General features: G+C 33.1%; 1 protein-coding gene across 1 annotated transcript in view; it reads right to left on the minus strand.

The window, feature by feature from the left end:
- Positions 1–26,817, minus strand: part of LOC126881194 (uncharacterized) — an 86,921-nt gene that overhangs the window by 55,571 nt on the left and 4,533 nt on the right. Inside the window, exon 2 of the mRNA XM_050645298.1 lies at positions 19,356–19,612. Coding sequence (XP_050501255.1) covers positions 19,356–19,612 — 257 coding nt within the window. The remainder of the gene's footprint in view (positions 1–19,355; positions 19,613–26,817) is intronic.

The following is a 26,817-nucleotide window of genomic DNA, read 5'->3' on the forward strand; positions in this document are numbered from 1 at the left end:
CCTATGGATTGATCAACACTAACGAATTCCAATATCTTAGAAAATAATACACTGCTACACTGAACAGATATCGACATAGATAACAGAACATATAAGAGAATCGTGATATCAAATACTATTGACTGTAATACATCCAACTCTCACAGAAATCTGGAATCACGTTGCCACTAGCGCCACTGTCGGCTTGCGGTGAAACTACGTTGTAACAGCGTAAAATTTGACGTAAACATTCAAATTTAATTTTATAAATTTTTGAATAACGAGCTAATTTTGCAAAATTAAATTAAAATAAAAATAGTTCAAACACTTATACAAAAACAATAATAAAGCAATTTTATAAATGTAAGGTTAGATTGCTCTGGTTATCACCGCGAACCACTAGATGGCGCTATTTTTTTTGCTTCCTCAAATGTAATGGGAAATGTCAAGAGTTGTATGTATTACAGTCAATAGTATTTGGTGATATTATACTTAGAAAACCGACGCAGGTTTGTCAAAATGATAGTGACTATTTCTCTATGTTGCCTAATTAGTTATTAGTTGTAATATTTTCGATTTCTTGTTACAGATAATCAATTTTAGTAAGCAATGTGACACAAAATCTAGGCATGGGGTAAAAAAGTTTATTTGAAGAAAGTGTATTTTTTTGTTCTTCTTAATGGCGGTACAGGCTCATTTTTGTAATATTTTATTTAATTATAGAGTAATTTCCACACACTAACATATTTCTCAAATTGGGCTTTGTACCACCATTCTTTACTACACTCACCGGCACAAAATTCCGCCACCCAAATTTTTTTAAATAATTTATAACTTTATTATTTGTGCTCCGATTTTCAAGATTCTTGCACCAATTTGTAGGTACATGTATTGATATCGTTTGGTATTATTCCGGTAACAAAAAAAATTTGCTTGCATGGCATTATACAGGGGTGAATGAAAGCGTTGTATTTTCTCCTAACTTTAAAAAATTCTGTGGAAAATGGAAGACGTGATTTTGTTTCATAGTCCTGCCATAGTATCCTGGAGGTATCACTAAAATTTTCTTTTTTGAATTATCCAAATATCTCTTGTAAGAGCTGTACCATTTTTTGTAAATAAAAACACTGATTGACTCATACGATAGAGGTTGGATTGATAAGATTATAATAGCCCGCATGCAGCCCAGATCTCAATCCTGTTGAGCATTTATGGGATGAATTGAAAAAAGCTATTCGCCGTCATCCTAGGCCTCCAGAAAATTTGGTACAGTTATGGCACTGGTAGAGGAATATCGGGGTATTCCCCAGGCAAGGATAACACATCTTTATTCGATGCCAAACAGATTGCGAGAAGCCCTTGCTGCAAGAGATGGACATACCCGCTATTGGATTGTTTAGTTTTGCAGTTAATTTTGTTTTGTTTTGTTAATTTCAGTGCGGTTGATATTTTTAATTAAATAAACCTTCAAAGCAGTGTTTCTATTTACAGCTCTTATAAGAAAAGAGCTATTCGGATAATTCAAAAAACAGAACTTTATTGATACCTCCAGGATAACACAAAAGAAGTATGAAATGAAATCAACCCTCCAATTTTTCCACAGAATTTTTTAAAGTTAGGAGTAAAATACAACACTTTCATTCACACCCGTATAATGCCATCTAAGCAAACATTTTTTGTTACCGGAATAATATTCAAGAATCTTGAAAATCGGAGTACAAATAATAAAGTTATAGATTCTCAAACTTAATAAAAAATTTTGGGTGGCGGAATTTTGTGCCAGTGAGTGTATATTGCGAATATGTGTCCCCAATATCTCAACAAAATATATTCATATATATTAAGCTGTAATCTTGGAACGCGTTTTCCGTTTTGATGATGCACTGATGTAGGTAGCTTTAAAATGGTCAAAGTAATGAAGCATTCAAATAATTACACTTTTATAAAAAAAGAACTTTTTTTATAATAAAACGTTTTCATTATTTATAGGAGAGAATATTATTATAAAATAACAGCAACAGCCGTGTTCGAACTAGGGAACTCTCGGTCTGCAGTCTAATGCCACTGACCCACCATCAATTTGTAGATATCGATTTATTAACGTACGTTAAAATATCATTGCATTAGCCACATTTTTAAAATAGTATGAAATAAAAAAAATCGATTTATCCATTCAGGGTGATTGATTAGTGGGGAAAAGCTCCGTAGATCCGTTATGGTAATAGATAGCAATAAAAGTTAATAACAAAAATTGTAGCCAACTTTGATTACAGATCAATTACAATATTACAATACTCATCATGAATTACAATAATCAGTAATCGTAAACTGTCAGTTGTAGACATTCAGTCATGGCTTACCTAAAATTTGGAAAGATTTAGACCCGTAATTAATAATTTGCTCTGAAAAATAAAAATATCTCAAAAACTAATAAATTTAGACATAGGGAATGTTATACATAAATTAAAGTACGGTAATAGTACTTTTCGATAGTGATATAAAATACAGGGTGTTTCATTTAAAATTACTGAGAAAATAATGTACTTGCGTTTTGACTCACCATGTATCCAATATAAAGAAAATCAGGAATATCAATCATTTCTGAAAATTTTGACAATAAGTAAAAAAATACGGCATCAATAAACCATTGCCGTTGTGCTTATTTTTATTTATGCAGGGAGTTGAACTTGTTACGATTTTCATATAAAATTTGTTATAACTTTGTATAACATACCAAACTTTTATATTTTTGTAATGGAGACGTTAAGAAGATTTCGAATATAAAATAAAATATAGGGTGTTCCATTTAAAAAAACATAAGTTTGATCTGCCACTATATTATCGAACACCCTGTATAATTCTAACTAATTTTGTAATGTGAAGCTCAAAGTTGGCTACAATTTTTGTTATTAACTTTTATCGCTATCCATTACTATAACGGATCTACGGAGCTTTACCCTACTAATAAATCACCCTGTATAATATCAGTTAAATATTGCATTGGTAGCTAGTTCTAAGCTATTCTGAAAATTTCAGGTACCTAGGTAGCCTAGAACTACACTCGCGATCATAAAAAGCGGGTCACTCGATGAGTTATTCAAGTTAGATTTCTCGAATTTTCTAAACCTGCTGTCCGATTTGAGTGGTTTTTTTAGTATGTTATAGCCTTATTCTTTAAAAATATCGCCATAATAATATTGTTGCTAGACAGGTAAATTATCATTGTATACCCGGTGTAACAATCATACTGTGTTTATTCCTCAAAGTTCGAAACACCCCGTGGAATGTTTTAGCATAGATAAAATATTGAAATTAAAACTCGATTGTAGCCTTAGGCTTTCTTAACATTTTCTTTTTTGATGTATTTGTTTATGTTGGATAATAAAAAAGTTAGGCACCTTAACAACTAACCATGTTTTTCATCAATACAGGGTGTTTCTAAACAAGTGCGACAAACTTTAAGGGGCAATTCTGCATGAAAAAATAATGACCGTTTGCTTTATAAACGTATGACTGTAAATTCTTCGGTTTAGAGATACAGGATGTTGAATTTTTTCTTACAAACTGACGATTTATTTATTGCTCTAAAACCGGTTGAGATATGCAAATGAAATTTGGTAGATGTTAAGAGGTAGTTATGGCGCATTTTTTGACATACAATTAAGAATTTTAAATTCACCATTGGCGTGCATTCGGGATGTATCTAAAATGTTTATACCCGTATGTACGCCAATGGTGAATATAGAATTATTAGTTGTATGTAAAAAAATCCACAATAACTGCCTCTTAAAACCGACCAAATTTCATTTGCATATCTCTATTGGTTTTAGAGCAATAAATAAATCGTCAGTTTGTAAGGAAAATTTTAACATCCCGTATCTCGGAAACGAAGCATTTGCGGACATATGTTTATAAAGCAAACTGTCATTATTTTTTCATACAGAATTACCCCTTAAAGTTTGTCGCACTTATTTAGAAACACCCTGTATTGATGAAGAACATGGCTAGTTATTAACGTGCTTAACTTTTTTTATTATCCAACATAAACAAATAAATCAAAAAAGAAAATGTTAAGAGAGCCTAAGGCTACAATTTAGTTTTAATTTCAATATTTTATCTATGCTAAAACATTCCACAGGGTGTTCCCAACTTTTAGGAATAAACACAGTATGATTGTTACACCCGGTATACAATGACAATTTACCGGTCTAGCAACAATATTATTATAGCGATATTGCTAAAGAATAAGGCTATAACATACTAAAAAATCACTCAAATCGGACAACAGATTTAGAAAATTCGAGACATCTAACTTGAATAACTCATCGAGTGACCCGCTTTTTATGATCGCGAGTGTATTTTTAAAATGAATTACAAAATTTGCGGAGTCCGTGACACCAACCAAGCCAAGTATATAAAAACGTTTTAAAATGGTAGATTTTAGTGGACTTTCCTTTCCGCTAAAAATACACCAATAAGGTTTTATATGTAGAAGTCAGGCTATGTATTTTGTGGAATTACGAATACAAGACCATTTAGAAAAACAAAAACTGTCAGCTGTCACTAGTTTTGATGTGAATGAGGGATTCCCATTTTTGAGAGTTTTTTGAGATCCTCCACAGATCACAGATGGGATACGGAACAAAACAATATGCAGACAGAGGACAAAGCTAATCTAATATACCTACTGGCTGGCGAAGCCACTGCTACAGTACCATTGCAGGAACAAATTAAGTGGAAGATACGATTCAATCTACAGTAAAAGCCCTATTAAAATATATCAAGACAAATCAAAGACAACATCAACTACAGGGCCACAAGAAAAGAGCTGTCCTTTAGTAATAAGGAAATAGCTAACCTGTTACCTGAGTTTTCTAGTCAGAACAGACATTGCGATATTTCTGGAGAGATATTGCGATATTTCAGCACAAAGTGTATACACATGCCTGACAATATTATGCAAATTATAGCAATGGGAAAATGGACTGACCATGGAAAAAGCTGAGTCAATTCCAAAGTTTAAGTCAAATTTAGGCCAAAACAGGTTTAATTTTGCTCTACAAGTAGGATAAACTGAGCTATATAGCATATTATTGGTTTTCAATTAAGAGATAGTACGCGGCTGAAGAAAACACTAAAATCGGCAACATTGCTTACGAGAATGTGTTGCATTGCCACTGTAGAATCGACGAATGACTGGATAAATCCCCGCGACTCAGGTGTAGCACCGAACGGTGTAGTAAGCGGGGAAGCAGTGTTGCCATGTATTGAATGTACTCCAATATTATAATTTAAAAGTAAACAAATGGTAGTTACTGAATTATTATAACCTGTTAAAAAGAAAGGCAATTCTGTAAGATTACCTGTAAAAGGCAAACTATAATAGCCCGATCAGGGAAAACAAAATTTTACGAAAACCTCATAAAAAATAAAGGAAGGATGAAAATTTGGAAATAGGTAGTTGAAATTGTCTATTATTATATAAGAAAAAGTTTACAATTCTACATCCCCTCCATTTTACAAAAATTGGGAAATACGGGGTGAAAAATATTTTCTCGTGAGTGAAAAAATATACGTTCAAAATAGGCCCGGAATTGGATAAAATGACTAATTCTAAGCAACTTTTGTTCTATAGAGTTTTTTCACTAAGTCAATACTTTTCGAGTTATTTGCGAGTGAATGTGTTGATTTTTAACAAAAAAAAAACATGTTTATGGACGGTTTTTCGCAGATAACTCAAAAAGTAAGTACTCTAGCGAAAAAAAAATATTCTTAGTAAAAATATAGCTTATAAAAAAATTGAAAAAAAAAAAATTGAAAAAAAAAATGGTGTACATGTGAGGTCTGCAGACCCAGTATAAGCAGAGTTGTAGCTAATGAAAAGTAGGTTCTTCTTCGTCAAATTCCAAATCGAATATTTCAATGTGAAATAACCAAAAAACAGAGCACTTTTCGGGGAAAATTCATTACAACTTTTTTAAAGTGTTTAAAAAAAAGTTTATTTTTGTTTTTTAAAATTTCTAACATTAAAAATAAGTGAGTTACGCTCAAAATATTGTTGGTCCCCTTTTATTTTTTGGTACAAAAATCGCGAAAATCACCCCCTAATTAGCAGTATTAGTGTGTCTTCCGAACAGTAAGGTTGGTTTTGTTACACGCGCTTAATTACTTTTTGCTCGAATTTAGGCAGGTAGATATTTTATTTTGGTTTGTTATTTCATAAACCCATAGTTAAGGTAAGTACAAGTTTTTTAATATTATAATGAGTAACTCTTCCGACGGGGGTACTCCCCCGTCTGGAAAAGACCCACCAGATGAGAAAGATATACAAGGCGAAATGGAAATTGATAATAAAATATATAATTTAGACAACAAATATATTTCGACAGACATCGGACCGTACTATGTTATCGTTGAACCGGTTGATCAAAAAAGTCATTTATCGGCTGTTAAAGTTGGGCACTATTTATTTAAAAATACTACTTTTAACACACATGTTATTGACATAAAATTAGTCGGGAGAAATAAAGTAAAAATTATTTTTAAATCTTATAATATTGCTAATGCCATTATAGGACATAAATTAATAAAAGATAACAATTTGATCGCGTATATACCTATTTTTTTCAACCATAAAAAGGCAATTATCAGACAAATTGACACATTTTGTCCGAAAAGTATATAATGGAGAATATCGAAAGTGAACATAAAGTTGTAGATGTAAAAAGAATGAAACGTAGGATAGTTGATTCTGATAATGAGACACAGTTTGTCCCTAGACAAATGATCGTCTTGACGTTTTTAGGAAATAGTTTGCCAAAATTTGTTAAAATTGATTTGGTGAGATTTGCTGTAGAGCCCTACATATATCCTGTAGTTCAGTGTTTCAGGTGCCTTCGATATGGCCACACAGCCAAATACTGTAAAAGCACTACAACTAAATGTAAAAAATGTGGTCAAACCCACGATGAAAATGATGATACCGATTGCACTTCTGACACTTACTGCATATACTGTGAAAAGCATGACCATCAGTCCGTATCAAAAATTTGCCCGAAATACCAGGAACAATTAAAAATTAAAAAGATCATGTCTGAAAAAAATGTATCATTTAAAGAAGCTGAAGTTATTGTAAGAAATCCGTCTTACGCTAAAATAGTAACACATAATAATTTCGATATTTTAAATAATTTAAACAATTTCCCTGAGCTGAATGGTAATATTGACACGAACAATTCCCCCTCCACGAGTAATAAAAATTGGGTACCACGTCCACATTACCAACAGCCGAAAAAGCGCAAAGTAAGTTCGCCCCTTTCAGTTCATAAACCCCCTTCATTTAAACTTAAAAATACCGCTTCAAATCCTATCATTCCTAATCCACATAGAGAATCTTTCCATTCATACAAAGAAAAATTAGAATCACAGATACTGCAGAAACTTCCTTCTATTTTTGAAAATATGCTTAAAAAATTTAATTTGGTAAACCCAGATCCACTAGTTATCCAGGAAACACAAACAGAACTCAGAACAATCTTAGATACGATACAATACAATGATAGTGATAGTGACGAAAATTATTATTAAGTAGATGATAAATATATTGCAATGGAACTGTAACTCCATTACTAAAAACAAAGCTAATCTTATTAATTTTCTAAACGATCACGCTGTTAAATTTGATTTAATTATGCTTAACGAAACTTGGTTATCTAAAAAGAAAATATTTCATTTACCAACTTACAATATATTACATGTAGATCGAACTGATGGATTCGGAGGCACTGCCATACTTATTAAAGATTCCCTATGCTATCATGAAATTTCAATTCGTAAAAACTTTAATTCCAAAATAGAAGTATGTGCAGCATATATCGATGACCTTAAGATATCCTTAGCCTCCATTTATAAAGCTCCCAACATAAAAGCAACTAAGACTGACTGGAATAATCTTTTTTCACAACTACAGGGTGATGTCATTATATGCGGTGATTTTAACTGTCATCACAGTCTTTGGGGCTCTACAATAGATAACTCACAAGGAAATCGACTTGTAGAAGCTATAGAAGAAACTAACCTAATTATTTTAAACGACGGACGACCTACCATACGGACTACCTACCATAGTCAGACCTAACGAAAGACCTTCTGCCATAGATCTTACCTTTGTCTCACCTAGCCTTTTAAGTTTATCTGAATGGAATCCTCTGAATGATACACTTGGCTCAGATCATCTCCCTATCCATATTACTATATCTCGGGAATATATCCCCACTAACAAAACACCTTCTAGAAAATGGATTGAGTCTTCAGCTGACTGGACGCTTTTTCAAAACCTAATCGAAACACAAATCTATAACAATAACAGTAATAATAACTCCTTTGATTTTTTTATGAAAGTAATAAATGATGCAGCTTCTAAGTCAATGAAATCTCGTTCAGGTAACAGTAAAAAACCTCCAAATCCTATTTGGTGGGATAATGAATGCACTTTAATTGTTAATGATAGAAAAGACGCATACCATGAATATAAAATGACCACGAATTATGAAAATTACCTCAAGTTTAAGCATATTCAGGCCAAAGCTAAATTACTTTTTAAACAAAAGCAACAACTATGCTGGAAAAATTTTATTAACAAATTAAATAAAAATACCCCAATATCAAAAATTTGGAGTTTTATAAAAAAAATATCGAACAAAAACTCAACTTTTAAAAAACATCCTCTATCTGAAGAACTAATAAACCAAATTTTTGATATTGTAGCACCTAGTTTTGTGCCAAATATGCTTGAAGGTCCGAACGAGAAAATTGGCAGCCACTACATGGGCACCTTTTGATATAACAGAACTTGAAGCTTCAATTAAGACCTCTAGATGTACTGCTCCGGGTAATGATTATGTTACATATGACATTATTAAAAATCTTCCCCAAGTTGCTAACAATTTTATACTAAATATATACAATGATTGGTGGGTGAATTCAAACTATGTTGAGCATCTCAAACAAACTACCATTTGTTTAATTTTAAAACCTACTAAAGATAGAAATATGCCTTCCTCTTATCGCCCTATATCATTAATGTCATGTATAACTAAAACGTTCGAAAGAATGATAAAAACAAGACTGGAGTGGTACATCGAGTATAACAATATCTTACCTAATACTCAATACGGTTTTAGAAGGGGATATGGTACTTTGGATGCAGTAACTCATTTAGTAAATGACATCCAGATTGCCTTTTCTGGCAACAAGTATCTAGCTTGTTTATTCCTAGATATAAAAGATTACGACTCTGTAAATATAAATATACTTAAACAGAAAATGGTTAAGATTGGTCTTAGCGAAACGACTGCTCTAAATATATTGCAACTATATTTTTCTAGACATGTCTATATTAGAGACCATAGAAATGTGTTACATGGTCCAAGGGTTGCTTATCATGGGTTGCCACAGGGATCCGTACTTAGTCCTATACTCTTTAATATATATTCTGCCAATATTCATTCACTATTTCATAATTCCGTAAATTGCATACAATATGCAGATGATATCTGTATATACACCATCCAAAATAGTTATGAAGCATGCACTGAGGCTCTTGATAATATTATGCATAAGGTAAGTACATGGACAGAAGAAACTGGTATGACCCTTTCAACAGAAAAATGCTCTATTATGTTTTTTACCAGGCATAGACTACGTGCACCAGAGAGATTAACTCTGTGTGGGCGTACCTTGTCGGTAGTTAAAGAGTTTAAGTATTTAGGTATCATTGTTGACACCAAGTTACTATGGTCGAGTCACATACGTCACTTAATAAACAAATGTGAGAAAGGCTATAATTTGCTTAGGTGTGTAACAAATCGAAGTTGGGGCGCAGCTACTGGTATAGCTTTATTGTTTTATAGAGCCTATGTGCGGTCTATCATTGACTATGGATGTTGTTTATACGGATCTGCTTGTAACACCAATCTAAACAAAATAAACAGAGTTCAATATAAATGTCTTAGAACTTGCATAGGTGGAATGATATCATCACCGGTGAAAGCAATACTGACAGAATGTAATGAATTGCCTTTGGATTTGCGTCGGCAGCTATTATCACAAAAATATCTTTTAAAACTAAAATCCTTAGAGTCAAACATGATCAACAAATTAAGTGATATTGCAAAAGAAGATTTAACAAACCGCTTTTGGAAAATAAAGAATTCTCCTCCACTGGCAGAAGCTTTCGTTGAGACCAATGCTGATCACATTTCTTTTGGTAAAAATAAAACATTGTTTATGTATACCATACCCTATAGATCACTAATAAAACCACACAGAGTCATAATACCCAATTATACAGAATACCATCATATAAATCACACCCTTCTAAAATCCATATTAGGTGGATTAGTCAATAAGCCACTTATATATACAGATGGATCAAAAACAAAACACGGAGTTGGTTGTGGAGTTTTTATCCAAAATACAAAACAATCATTTATGTTTAAATTACCATCAATATGTAGCATATATACTGCTGAACTTATAGCAATTTGGAAGGGCATTACTTGGTTAACATCAAATAATTTACGAGATGGAGTAATACTAACTGATTCTAAGTCTGCATTGGAGTCAATAAAAAGCATAAAATTTGAAAGAATGAAATGTCCTATATTATGCAATTTAAAAAATTTGATAGCAGATTTAAATATAACATTTGTATGGGTCAAAGGTCATACAGGTACACTAGGTAATGAAAAAGCTGATAGTTTGGCTAAGGAAGCAGTACTTAACGGAGTTCTTTGTAATATTTATACATTACCAGACGTCTTTCATTTGATAAAAAATAAAATAAGATTAAAATGGGAACGACAGTGGGAAAATACTGTAGAAAACTCACAAAATACCTACTTTAAAATACATCCTACCCTACCATCCCCACCTCTATATATTTTCAACTACCCTACTTCAAAATTCTTTTCGGCAAGTGTTTTTCGACTTAAAACAAATCATGGGCGATTTCCATCGCACCTTGCTAAGCTGGGCATTATACAGTCCTCGGCCTGTAGTTGTGATCAGAACTCTTACGGAGATCTAAATCATATATTTTTCGGTTGCAAAAAACATTTAAAAAAATCCAATGATTTAATTCGTACACTTATTGAAATGAAATATTTTCTTCCATTAAATCTCACACACATTTTGTTAGCTGCCAATAAAAACACCTTGGAACTTTTAGTAAATTTTATTAAAGAAAATAAAATACAAATTTAAAACGGCATAACCCACATCTCTGTAGTTATACTATTAGAATATTACTTTTACAACTTTCTGTGGCAAATGGACTTGATTCCATGCCATTATCTTTCCACACACACACACACACACACCCTAATTAGCTTCCCAAATAAAATTAATCGTAACCGCTTCACAAGTTACTTTACTTATGTATTGTTTATATTATCTATAAGTTTCATTGGTTCAAAGTGCTCAGTTTTGAAAAAAATTGGGTTTAAAATAAAACATTTTTTTAATTTTGAAAAAAAAAATGGAATTGTTCATGGAATTAACTTAAAAATTATTAGTAATACCAAAAATCATAAAGAGTAATAAAATGTACGTTTTGCTTTTCTGAATATTTTTCCTTTTTTGTTTTCTTGTTATACTAAAATTGATTATGCTATGGCTCTTCAAAATTTGCCTAAACTCGTGATTAGTTACTCGCTCAAGCCATTTTAACTACAGCTTTTTCAAAAATAAGCACTTTGAACCGATGAAACTTACAGATCATATAAATAATACATAAGCAAAGTAACTTGTGAAGTGGTAATGATAAAATTTATTTGTGATGCTAATTAGGGGGTGATTTTCGCGATTTTTTTTACCAAAAATAAAGGGGACCAACAATATTTTGAGCGTAACTCACTTACTTTTAATGTTACCAAGTTTTTTTAAAAAACAAATATAAATATAATCCTTTTTTTAAACACTTTAAAAAAGTTGAAATGAAGTTCCCCGAAAAGTGCTCCGTTTTTGGGTTATTTCACATTGAAATATTCGATTTGGAAGTTTATGAAGAAGAACCTACTTTTCATTAGCTACAACTCTGCTTCTACAGAATCTAAGCATAAACCGTTTTTTTCAATTTTTTATAAGATATATTTTTATTAAGAATATTTTTTCGCTAGAGTACTTACTTTTTGAGTTATCTCCGAAAAACCGTCCAAAAACATGTTTTTTTCTGTTAAAAATGAACATATTCACTTGCAAATAACTCGAAAAGTATTGACTTAGGGAAAAAACTCTATAGAACAAAAGTTGCTTAGAATTAGTAATTTTATACAATTCCGGACTTATTTTGAATGTATATTTTTCACCTTCGAGAGGGGGGTATTCCCCTCTATTTTTGAAAAGTGGAGGGGATGTAGAATTGTAAACTTTTTCTTATATAATAATAGACAATTTCAACTACCTATTCCCAAATTTTCATCCTTCCTTTATTTTTTTTGGGGTCAGATTGTTCTTTGATCGGGCTATAAAGAAAATTCTGACTTCTATTGTCATCAATATACACTAAACGCAAAAAGTATCGCATAATTTTTTAAACAGGAAACAAGTTTAAAAATAATTTTATCTACTCTATCTCATATTATGTATAAGTTTTTAGTTTGTGAAAACTGTCATTATAGATAGCAGTGCGTGAAAGATTTAAAGTGTGCGTGAAGTAACAATGTATTTTAAATGGGATTTACTTTTTCGCACTGTTTTTTGACACACTTTCATATAATCGAATATCCTTAACTTTCGCGTTGTCATGGTGATGACATAATGAGCAATAAATTAAAACAATAGTTTTGACAGTTTTGTGGTTTGAAAGAAGTTAGAATTTTTAAATGTCAAAGTTCTAAAATTGTAGAATAGAAATGAATTCCAGTGACGAAGAGATGCAGTTTTTTTATTTGTTTATCGTAGATAAAATATTGTATGAAACTGTGCGTGAAGTACTTTTTGCGAACTTATACGATGTATAGCACTCGCACCGCTGTCGCTCGTGCTCTAAACATCGCGTGCGTTCGCAAAAACCATACTTCACGAACTGTTTCATAAATAACTATTTAACTTTTAGCAGAATGTTATAATGCTCGTCTATCGTCTTCTTTAGTTGTCTACAAACCCATAACATTTCAAGTTGAAGCGTGTTTTTGTCAAAAAAAAAACAGTTAACAAAACATTGTTAAAAAAGAATATTATTGTGTTCGAGAATTTGATGTGTGTACTATGTCTGCTTGAATTTTCAATGAGGAGGTGCGTTCTTACAAAAAATGAGTAATATAACGTCAGAACAAGCAGCTCTAAATAGCTTTAATTGGAGATGGACGATCGCAGAAATATCTTGCTGATGTTATGGGAATCCACAATGCAGCGTTTCAATTGCTTTAAGAAGGTATACAGAAAGTGGAGGATACACAAGAAGACCAGTTTCAGGACTTCCCAGGTGCACGAACCCCGCAGATGAACGTTATTTACATCTGCAGACTTTGCATACACATCATGTTACAGCTAAACAACTGCTAAATGATCTTTCAACAGCCCGTGGCCCGTAATATTCGGTTCGTAAAGTGCCAATTTGTTTAGAAACCGATTAAGTGCATTTGGAAACAGAGCCAGAATGCCTTTTACTGCTCCACTGTTAACGAGTGCACACCATATAACACGTTTACGTTTTGCACCAGAACATGTTGATTGCGATATTAATAACTGGACTAATATTCTTCTTACTGATGAGTCCAGATTTGCACTTTGTGGATTCGACAGACACTTTGCACTGTCGGATCCAAAAAGTGCCAATCTTGACTCATCAGTAAGAAGAATATTAGTCCAGTCGTTAATATCCCAATCGACATGTACTGGTGCAAAACTTGAACGTGCCATACGGTGTGCCCTCGTTAACCGTGGAGCAGTAGTTGTTTCTGACCGAATTGGCACTTATTCGAACATTACGGGCTGTGGAGAGATCATTTAGCAGTTGTTTAGCTGTAACATGATGTGTACGCAAAGTCTGCAGATGTAAATAACGTTCATCTGCGGGGTTCGTGCACCTGGGGAGTCCTGAACAGGGGCGACCCGTCGGGGTAGGCAAGGTAGACGCTGCCTAACCTCTTCAAATGTACAATACAATAATAAATTATTTATTAATATAAATTACTTATTTCAAAATTGTAATTTACAAATTTTGACACAATGCGTAAGTATCTAAAATAAAAAAGCTACTTTTTAATTTCTCTTCAAAGCTGCAATTATTGTACGCTCCTCGTAGTAGTACTACTGACTTCTCAATTATGGCACTACCCTATGGTCAGGCACTTTAAAATCCGCCTAACCTAAAGAACAGAACAGAATGATATGCACGCTAAGCACAGCGCTGTTGTAACTGTGGCTGTGGCTTGTCTAGCCCTAGTGAACGAGAATTTCCGGGAACTTTTTGGGGCTAGGTTAGGCTACATTTGTTTCCACCTTCGGCAATGGTTGTCTCGAGCTGCATCTCGGGATAGCCAATTGTATGTTTTAGGATCCTGACTACAAATACTGAAAAAACTAAAAGTGCGAATTTTGTCATGAAATTTGGTACGTGGAGTTAGAATAATATTTGGAACAACTTTTCCAAATAACTTTTTCCGATATCTCTAACGCGAAGCAAAATATCGAAAATTCGCCCTGTTTGTAAATTCGCAGTAGATAGCAAAATTTTAAATTTGTATTTATTTTGATAGCCGCAATATAGGGGTGTCTTCATCTTAAATGCGACACACTGTGTATATACACTCGGGTGCAAAATTAACCGGACACCTTAAAAATGGGTAATTTTTGATGTCTCGCAATGCCTAAACCTGTTGTCCGATTTGAGTGATTGTTTAATATGTTATAACCTTATTCCTCAACAATATCGTTCCAATAATATTGTTGCTAAACAGGTAAATTTTCATTGTATACCGGGTGTACCAATGAAACTGTGTTTTTTTCTCAAATTTCGCATCGCCCTGTGGAGTATTCTAACATTTACAAAATACTCAAATTTAAACCCAAATATAGCCTCATGTTTTCTCAACATTCTGTTTTTTGAGTCATTCGCTTATGTTGGACCGTTAAAAAGTTAGGTACTTTAACAGTTAGCCATGTTTTTTTATCAAAACAGTATGTTTTTAAATAAGCATGGCAAACTTTATGGAGTTATTCTACATGAAAAAATAATGACAGTTTGCTTTATAAACCTATGTCCGCAAATGCTTAATTTCTAAGATAGAGGGTGTTGAAATTTTTCTTATAAGCTGACGATTTATTTATTGCTTTAAAACCGGTTGAGATATGCAAATGAAATTTGGTGGGTTTTAAGACGTAGTTATTATACAACTTTTGACATACAAGTTAGAATTTAATATAAAAATGTGTGTACCATTTTTATATATTCGGCTGCAATACGAAGGAAAAACAATCTTACTTTTTAATTAGAATAAGGAGTGCAGCCAGTCCCTTTAACTGCAATTTTCTGCTCTTATTGGAGCTTCATCAGAAGGAACGTAGGCACTGTTCTCCTTAATCCAATCAAATCGCATCGAAATGTTTTTCCAAATATTGCAGCCAAAATGATGGTATTGGGTGGCTAGCGCCATCTGGCCGTAAAAATACGAAGCAAGCTTTCAATCCTAATAGCAAATAATTAATATTGAAAAATATCAAAAATTACTAAAAGATTTTTAAATTGAAAACTTACTTAGAATTTAATATTCAACATTGGCGCTCAAACGGGTAATATGAGCAGTCATATTACCCGTATGCGCGCCAATGGTGAATATTAAATTCTTAATTGTATGTCAAAAAATGTGCAATAACTACGTCTTAAAACCAACCAAATTTCATTTGCATATCTCAACCTGTTTTAAAGCAATAAATAAATTATGAGTTTGTAAGAAAAATTTCAACACCCCCTATCTCAGAAACGAAGCATTTGCGAACATACCGTTTATAAAGCAAACTGTAATTATTTTTTCATGCAGAATTACCCTTTAAAGGTTGCCATACTTATTTAAAAAGACCCTGTATTGATGAAAAACATGGCTAGTTGTTAAATTACCTAACTTTTTTATGGTCCAATGTACGCAAATGAACCAAAAAGCAAAATGTTTAGAAAACATGAGACTGTAGTTAGATTTCAATTTCAGTATTTTGTAAATGCTAGAATATTCCACAGGGTGATGCGAAGTTTAAGAAAAAAACACAGTTTCATTGGTGCACCTCGTATACAATGAAAATTTACCTGTTTAGCAACAATATTATTAAAACGGTATTGTTAAAGAATAAGGCTATAACATATTAAAAAATCACTTAAAGCGGACAACAGGTTTAGGAATTGCGAGACATCAAAAATTACCCATTTTTAAGGTGTCCGGTTAATTTTGCACCCGAGTGTAGGTATACGAGTATATAATAAACTGCTCGTCAAAAGTTAGGGGTATAGAAAATTCTGCTGAATTTTTATAGTAGATTTTTTCGTGAACAGATTAACGGATTCCGCTAATTTTTTTTATTATTTTAGACTTTTCTTTAGTATTTACACAGTTATGCAAAGGTTTACTCAAACTTTTTTTTGTACTTATACCGGGTGGAAGAAAAGAAATGTTTTTCTTATGTTAAGTTTGAGACGCCCTGTAGGGAGGACAAGGTACAAATGGGAGTATATATCGAAATCGTATTGTAGTCTTATGTTTTGTGAACATTTTTTTTGAATGTCCCTGATATCTTTAGAAATAAAAAAATAGACGGTTTTGTAATTTAACATGTGTTTTAACCAAAACAAAAGTTTGAGACACCTTGTAGGGAGAAAAAGGCACAAAGGTGAGTATACCTCGATATTTTGTTGTAGTCTCATATTTTGTGAATATTTTATTTTTTTAATTTCTCTGATATCTTTAATAACAAAGAAACTAGACGATATTACTCTTTAATATGTGTTTTAACTGACGACATGCGTCACATCACACATGTGAAACATAGAAGAACATATTAAAGGGTAATACCGTCTAGTTTCTTTTGTTATTAAAGATATCAGAGAAATTAAAAAATAAAATATTCAAAAAATATGAGACTACAACATAATATCGGGGTATACTCACCTTTGTGCCTTTTTCTCCCTACAAGGTGTCTCAAACTTTTGTTTCGGTTAAAACACATGTTAAATTACAAAACCGTCTATTTTTTTATTTCTAAAGATATCAGGGACATTAAAACAACAGCGTGTTCACAAAACATAAGACTACAATATTATTCTGATGTATACTCACATTTGGAGAAAAGGCAGGTGGCTCGAGATTGAAGTGTTTAGTTCGTTCTTGAGAATCTTCAACCACCTTGCCTTCTCTGGGGTTATTGAATGGACTGTATTATTGGGAGTTTCTTTTAGTACGTAAAGATAAGAGTAACACAATACAAACTTTTATTTCTTTACGCACTATGGGTAACAGGAACAAGTAAGGGTGACAATATAGAATATGTTGATACTAATTTTGAATTATTTTCGCAATCGCTATGACAAATTCTGGTTCTTCTAATAAATATTTGAGATTCTTAGGGAGAGGAGATTTTTCAGTGACTTTTCTAATCACAGACTTTTTTCTTATATTTGATTTTTGTTAATAAATAAACTCATTAGCAACGCAGAACTCGATCTGTGACGTTAATAAATTCACGTCACACAATAAAATATATAAAACGCGAAGAAAGATTTTATTGGACGAACACTTTGAAATTTACAGGGTTGGAAATAAATCAGTTTTCAACCAGTATACTCACATTAGGGAACTTGCATACAATTTTAAATTCGAAAAAAATGTTATAAATCACAACAGAACATAATTTAAAACATGTATCAAAGATTAAAAAGTTTTGTTTGGCTTTCGTTTGGCCCCTAAAGATGATTAAAAATTCAAGATAAAACAGGTGGCTCAAAACGCGTCGTGACGTCATTCGTTTAAATTATGTTTACATTCTTCCAAAAAAGTAAACAAAATTTAAAATTAGACATTATAAACGTCAGTAGAAAATACAGTTATGTAATCTCACAAGTGTTTTTGATCGTTTGAACTATTTTAAATTGACTAAAGGTTCTCTAAACCAAGGCCAGAAAACAAAAAATATATATAGATTTTAAATTTGTACTTGTTATTATGAGGATTTAAGGAGTGAAATTTTGGAAATCTTATTTTTAAAGGAAACTGAATATTATTATGCAATAAAAAAATGTGCAAGTTCCCTATTAGGTTTGGCATTCGTTTTGACACTGACACTATTACATGACATTTAAAATAGTTCAAACGATCAAAAACACTTGTGAGGTTACATAAATGTATTTTCTACTGACGTTTATAATGTCTAATTTTAAATTTTGTTTACTTTTTTGGAAGAATGTAAACATAATTTAAACGAATGACGTCACGACGCGTTTGGGCCACCTGTTTTAATTTGAATTTTTAATCATCTTTAGGGGCCAAATGAAAGCCAAACAAAACTTTTTAATACTTGATACATGTTTTAAATTATGTTCTGTTGCGATTTATAACATTTTTTTCGAATTTAAAATTTTATGCAAGTTCCCTTTTGTACCTCGTTCTCCCTACAGGGTGTCTCAAACTTAACACAAGGAAAACATATTTTTCTCTTGCATCCGGTATAAGTACAAAAAATAAGTTTGAGTAAACCTTTGCACAACTGTGTAAATACTAAAGAAAAGGCTAAAATAAAAAAATAGCGGAATCCGTCTGTTCGCGAAAAAATCAACTATGAAAATCAGCAGAATTTTCTATATCCCTAACTTTTGACGAGCAGTTTATGTAGAGTATAGAGTATATATAAAGGTATATGTGTCGCCTACCCGCATACTGACGTCACGAGCCGCCACTGGTCCTGAAACTGGTCTTCTTGTGTGTCCTCCACTTTCTCTATACCTTCTTAAAGCACTTGAAACGCTGGATTTCCATAACATCAGGCAAGATATTGCTGCGATCGTCCATCTCCTTTATATTACTCATTTTTTGTAAGAACGCACCTTCTCATTAAAAACTCAAGCAGACATAGTACACAGATCAAATTGTCTAACACAAAAATAAGTATTCTCCTTTAACAACGTTTTGTTAACCGTTTTTTTTTTCAGCAAAAACACGCTTCAACTTGAAATGTTATGGGTTTGCAAATACCTAAAGGAGACGATAGACTAGTATTATAACATTCTGCTAAACATTAAAAATTATTTTTAAACTTTTTTTCTGTTTCAAAAATTATGCGATACTTTTTGCGTTTAGTGTATTTATCACAAATAAAATAACTGCAAAAATTACCTTAATGCTCTTATGACCATCATTATTGTTGCTTCAGAATATAAAATATTACTATCTGCTTGATTAGAAAAGGATTCTAATACCTCAGACAATTGTGTTATAATATAAGGTGATTCATTAATAATTGTAATTGCACAGTAATTTAGTTGTTGGCATAGGTTGCCTATTGCTTTATATGATCTTCCAATTATACTATCCTCCTTAGCATAACGTTTTAAGACCTTTACCAAAGCTGGTAACACTTCGAAACTCAGGACCTAAAAATAATGAATTTGTTACAATACTGTTTGTATTTAAATTTACAATTTGTCCCAGACTAATTTATCGAGGCTATATCTCTTAAACGAATAAATATTTTCGAATAGGACAAAAACTAGTCTATTCCATTTGTAATACACTTTAATATGGCGTAGAAAAAATCATCCCCTAAATATTCATCCCTTAGAACTCCTAACGTTAATTTTTTTAATAGCACCCTGTATATTTTTTTATAGTTTTGGATGTGGTCTTCTTTCGTCTATACAACAGATTTTTCAAAAATAAAATCGGTTTGTAAATAATCAAAAAAATATTAGTTTATTTTTTATTTTTGTTATTTGTCCTAGACTAATTTATCCAGGCTATATCTCTTAAGCTAATAGAGATTTTCAAATGGGACAAACACTGATATATTCCATTTGTAATACACTTTAATATGGCGTAGAAAAAATCATCCCCTAAATATTCATCCCTTAGTTACAACCCCCTAACTTTAATTTTTAATAACTATACCATAATTAACAAAAATAAAAAATTAACTGATATTTTCTTGATTATTTACAAACCGATTTTATTTTTAAAAAATCTGTTGAAGAGACGCTAGAAGACCACATCCAAAACTATAAAAAAATATACAGGGTGCTATTAAAAAAATTTAAGTTAGGGATTGTAACTAAGGGGTGAATATTTAGGGGATGATTTTTTCTACGCCATATTAAAATGTATTACAACTGGAATATATCAATTTTTGTCCCATTCGAAAATATCTATTCGTTTAAGAGATATACTTAGCCTGGATAAATTAGTCTGGGACACATAACAAAAATAAAAAATAAACCGATATTTTCTTGATTATTTACGAACCAATTTTATTTTTAAAAAATCTGTTGAATGGACGATAGAAGACCGCATCCAAAACTATAAAAAAATGTACAGGGTGCTATTAAAAAAAATTAAAGTTAGGGGTTGTAACTAAGTGATGAATATTTAGGGGATGATTTTTTCTACGCCATGTTAAAGTGTATTACAAATAGAATATATAAGTTTTTGTCCCATTCGAAAATCTCTATTCGTTTAAAAGATATAGCCTGAATAAATTAGTCTGGGGTATTTTGTCAATAAAATTTGTCATAAAAATATTCAAATATGCATTTTTAGTTGGTTATTATGAGATATCCTTTCATCCTGTTTTAGACCCTTCTCAGTTCCTGTATCTTCTCTGTACCTATTCCATCATTCTTCACGTTCATCCATTGTGGCTTAGTCATGAAATCTATCTTGAAAACTCATACAATATTACTGGCTATATGATTTCTCTCTTGCTCATTTCTTGCTCAGGAATTGCTTAAGGACAATATTAACCCAGACTGGATCTGTTTAGTGTTCTTCTTCTATTTCACACTTTCTCCACCATGGTTCATTCACCTTACCAAGAATGTATAGGTGTTTTCTTAAACAGCAATGCGAAGTCACCATTTCAGTGACTGTTTTGATCTCTTGCTGATTGAGGTTCATGAAATTGTTCGAGAGTTTTGTTATCAATATTCGTAATTATTTTTTTAATCTGGATTTGCCCTTCAGTGGCTCTCCATTTCTCTTGATGAATCCTTATCAGCCATTTCTGAACCCTGTAGCATCTTTAGTGACTCCACAGAAAAGTCTGGGCCTTCAGAGGTAGCCATGTATTCCTTCATGATAGGGCAGCTATATTAAAAACACCTTATTGTCTTTTGCCAGGTTTTTAAGGAGATCTTTGCAGTTCCTCACCAGTTTTGATTTCATGAGTGGGCTCTATACTGCCAGAATAGCTGCTTGGCTATCTGTGTACATGTTGATTCTCTTAGCTTAGGGTCTCTATGATTTCATCAATGCAGGCTACCAAATCAAAAACTTCAGTCTGGAACACAGTTGCATATTGACCTAGGCTGTAAGGTTTAGTATATGTAGTTGCATGTAAACTTTACACTATTTACATAAGACCGATTCTTGAATATGCTGGCCCAACGTGGTATCCTGATTTGGTTCGAGACAAAACTTTGTTGGAAAACGTCCAAAGAAAAGCCACTCGAATTCCATTGGGACTGAGAAGACTTTCCTATAAAGAAAGGCTCGGTATGGCCCATCTAACTTCTTTCGAACTTCACCGACATCGTGGCGGCTTAATAACCACATTTAAAATATTAAAATTTAATTTCTAAAATCTCGACGAAATGTCTACCATCAATCAAGATGAACACCTTAGAGGTCACCAATTTAAACTTAAAAAAAGAGAACTTTTGTACGAGATCAAGACAGAATTTTCTACCAAATAGAGTTTTCGATATTTGGAATAACCTGGATGGTAACATTGTCTCAGCCCCCTCTACCAACATTAATTTAAAAACAGACTTGACCTTTTTCTACTATAGCTGAAATAATTTTTTTGTGTTTTTTTTATTATTATCCAGATTTAGCCATACGGCTCACACTCCCTCTAAGGGGAAAATTGACTCATCCCAGATACCTACGGTATCAAAAGGATTGAGCTCTGGTGGGACTCTTTCCATGTTATCGAGCACCATGTTACCTAGGTGACTTGGTATGCAGGTGTATCTCCCAAAAAGTTTCGTACACTTCTGGCAGTCGCGAGTAGTACAGCTTTCTGCATGGTCTTATAAAGATTTTCATTGAGACCCAGCTTTTTTATGCTTTCGAGGAGGGTCTTCGGAATGACTCCAGTAGTAGACATAGTAATAGGTATTGTCTGGGTACTTTGCATTCTCCATTGTCTCCGTATTTGAATTTCCAGATCTCTGTACTTGGCGATCTTTTCAGTAAATTTACTACGTAGATTATTGTTGTTAGGTATCGCCACATCAATTAGTGTTGTTTGTTTTTTTAATTTATTAACTAGTACAAGATCTGGTCTATTATGTGCCACTGTTTGGTCTGTGTGCACAGTGCGGTCCCAGTATAGCTTGTAGTTGCCATCCTCAAGCATACTCTCAGGGACGTTTTGATAATATGGGAGGTGGTCCGTTTGAAGAGGTCCCAGTTTGATAGCTTTCTCTTGATGATTATTATTATTAATCATACTGGAAAACCCCATTAATAGTGTAATTATAAAGCAAATAATAATAATAATGTATCAAATGTAACAAATATAACGTATATATGTAAACCCAAATTGTATCTATTTCTTTTGTTGTTTTTTTTATATTGTATTTACTAGTAGGTTACTTATGTAATTTCTTTGTTTTTGGGCATAATAGGGACTTGTCCCTCTGCCCTGTTTATGTATAATAATAATAATAATGTTTGGACTACCTGGTGAAAATAACATCGAAACTGAAAATATCGTAATCGGCCGAGGCCTTTTCCAAGGAGATTCGTTAAATCTACTGTGGTTCTGTCTAGCTATGAACCCACTTTCTCAGCTACTGAACTCCACTGACGCAGGTTTTAGCATCAAAAATAACAACAATGTGGTGGCGAAGCTTAATCATCTGTTGTATATGGATGATTTGAAATTAATGGCTTCCACTCGAAACCAACTAGATGAGATGCTAAGAACTGTAGAATCCTTTTCAAATGACATTAGTATGCACTTCGGACTAGACAAGTGCCGTGTTTTAAATATAGTCAGAGGAAAAGTACAGCCCGTAGGATTCGATATGCAAAATGGCCAGAACATCGAGGCCGTGGGTGAAACCGATATGTATAAATATCGTGGAGTAAAGAGTAAAGCAAGCGCGGAAAATTGACCATAAGCAAATGAAAACTGAGATAACTGCGGAGTTTATACGAAGGGCAAAACAGCTACTTCGTTCACACCTTAACAGTAGAAATTTGTTTAAGGCACTAAACACCTATACGCATGTTCCGCGCTTAGCTATTCGTTTGGCATTGTTAAGTGGACAAAAACGAACATGGTGAGCAATTAGATAAACAAATTGCTAATTTAAGAACTTATTTTCAGATGCAAGCTGAGACATCTACTCTACATCGCGATATTTGCGCAGTAGATGACACAAAACCGATCAAACTGAGAGAACCAGAAATGCGCATAAACCACCTCACTAAAGACGAAAAAGTGCGCGCCTGGATGGGTAAACCTCCGCACAAGCGACATCCCAATGAGGTCAGCCAAGATTATGTCGACAATATAGCGTCGAACTACTGGTTGACATCAGGAAAGATTTTCCCTGAAACAACGGGTTCATTACTGGCCATTCAGGATCAGGTTATACCAACCAGAAATTACCTGAAATATATTGTCAAAGACCCTCATGTTTAAAACGACAGATGCTGATATGGATGTCAAGCCCAAAAACCATTCAACATCTTACAGGGGGCTGCCAGGCATATGTTGCAACTGAATACAAGGAACGGCATGACACAGTGGGAAAAATCCTTCATCAAGAGATAGCTATCAAGCTGGGACTTCTCCAAACGGACCATCTTCCATATTATCAATACGTCACGAGGATGGCAACTACAAGCTATACTGGGACAGCACTGTGCTCACAGACCAAACAGTGGCACATAATAGACCAGATCTCGAACTAGTTAATAAATTAACAAGACAAACAACACTAATTGATGTGGCGATACTTAACAACAATAATCTACGTAGTAAATTTACTGAAAAGATCGACAAATACAGAGATCTGGAAATTCAAATACGAAGACAATGGGGAATGCAAAGTACCTGGACGATACCTATTATTATGTCTACTACTGGAGTCATTCCGAAGACCCTCCTTGAAAGCATAAAAAAGCTGGGTCTAAATGAACATCTTTACAAGACCGTGCAGAAAGCTGTACTACTCGCAATGGCCAGATGTGTACGAAAATTCTTGGGAGATACACCTGCATACCAAGTCACCTAGGGCTCGATAACAAGGAAAGAGTCCCACCAGAGCTTAATCCTTTTGATACCGTAGGTATCTGGGATGAGTCAATTTTCCCCTTAGAGGGAGTGTGAGCCGTATGGCTAAGATATGGGCAGTTTTAGATAGGGCAGTGAGCCATATTTGGTAGAGCCTTGGAAGATCATTGGGCCTGTGCTGGATGAAGCATGAGGACAATATAGGATAAGAACTAACAAAGAGCTCGAAGAACTTTACCTAGATGTCAACATTATAAAAGAAATAAAGACTCCAGTGGTGAGAAGACTCCAATGGGCAGGACACCTCAGAAGACATTCTGACCAAAGAACAGTAAGACTGGTGTGGGAGGAAGTCCCAACTGGAAGACCACACAGACGCCCTTGACTCCGGTGGCGAGATAATATAGCAGGAGACCTAAACACTATGGGCGTAGAGAATTGGATAGAGGTTGTTGGAACTTTTTGTTCTCTAGGTTCTAGATGGTATAATTGTGTTAATCTTCCCAGTCAAGATTATATGGTGTCATCATATCTATCATAAAGATGGATTCCCAGTAGTGTTTGTGCCCCTATTCAATACATAATTTGGCCTCCAAGTATCATTTGTTTTGAGGACGGTCATAAAGGCTTCTGTGGAAGTACAGTAGATCCCTGATTATCCGTGCTCCTCGGGACCAGACGTTGGCACGGATAATTGAAATGCACGGATAATCCAAACATTTATTTCTCATATATAATACATATGTACAGTCCGTCTAATTTACTTACCGTTTCACGTCATTATCTACGTTACAGATCTAAGTTGACATTGTTGCCCAATCACAAAAAATTCTTGAATTCATTTTTAATCCTGTCGCCAGGGGGGGTACAACGGCCTTCTTAATTCAGATGGACTTACCCAAGTTTTTTTTATGTATTTTGGCCCGTAGAACACGAATTTTTTGGGTAACAGTTGATCCGGATGTCGATAAGATTGTTATAAACAAAGAAGTTGAGGAATTACATAACAGCGATTTCTCGCAAAACAAAACATTTTTTTTTGTATTTTTTGGGTCATTCTAACCAAAAAATCTTCCTACAAGTTTTTTCGTAGGATGCATAGTTTTCGAGATAAACGCGGTTGAACTTTCAAAAAATCGAAAAATTGCAATTTTTGAACCCGAATAACCTTTGAATAAGAAATAATATAGCAATTCTGCTTACCGCCTTTAAAAGTTTGAGTCAAATTATATCTGTTTTGAATATTTGCATTGCTAAAAATTTATTTTTTGATTGTTAAAAAAAGCTATAAACACATAGTGTTTCCCGTGCCTAATACATGCGTTTTAATTCATGCTACGTAGAAATAGCCTCACTTGCACTTTTACCTCTTCTACCTACTCGTTCGATTTTAAATGAGAAATCATTAAAAACATCACTCAAGCACTAGGTGTTTATAGCTTTTTTTAACAATAAACTAATACATTTTTAGCAATACAAATAATTAAAACCGATATAATTTGACTTGAACTTTCAAATGCAGTAAGCAGAATTGCTACTTTATTTTTTAATCAGAAGTTATTCGGGTTCAAAAATTGCAATTTTTCGATTTTTTGAAAGTTCAACCGCGTTTATCTCGAAAACTATGCATCCTACGAAAAAATTTGTAAGAACATTTTTTGGTTAGAATGGCCCAAAAAATACAAAAAAAATGTTTTGTTTTGCCAGAAATCGCTGTTATGTGATTCCTCAACTTCTTGGTTTATAACAATCTTCTCGACATCCGGATCAACTGTTACCCAAAAAATTCGTGTTCTACAGGTCAAAATACATAAAAAAAAACTTGGGTAAGTCCATCTGAATACAGGAGGCCGTTGTACCCCCCCTGGCGACAGGACTATTTAAATCAAATACATCACATAATTTTTGCGGAAGTGGATTATACAGCAAAACAAATTAATATTCAATGTAAATAAATAAAAACTTTAGAAATAGAAAACAAGAATTAAGTTATAATCTTACGTTAAAGTACATAATAAAAGCAGTAACTAGAATGAAACAAATACTTATAGTCAAGAATAAAAACAAATATGAAGTGTCATAGACCTAGAGAAAGCGTTTGATAGAATCCAATTAAAAGATGTGATATACCGTACTATATGAAAAAAATTTACCACTGGATATCATAAAACTGATAGAAAACATATATGTAAGAAATAAAATAGAAATGAAAGTCAATGGAATAATAACAGAACCCACAGAAACAAACACAGGAATCAGGCAAGGAGATTCACTAAGCCCTGTACTGTTTAACATAATATTGGATGCAATAATAAAACAAGTGAAGAAAAAAAA

This window comes from Diabrotica virgifera, chromosome 3 (assembly GCF_917563875.1).
Source record: "Diabrotica virgifera virgifera chromosome 3, PGI_DIABVI_V3a".
Taxonomy (NCBI): Eukaryota; Metazoa; Arthropoda; class Insecta; order Coleoptera; family Chrysomelidae; genus Diabrotica; species Diabrotica virgifera.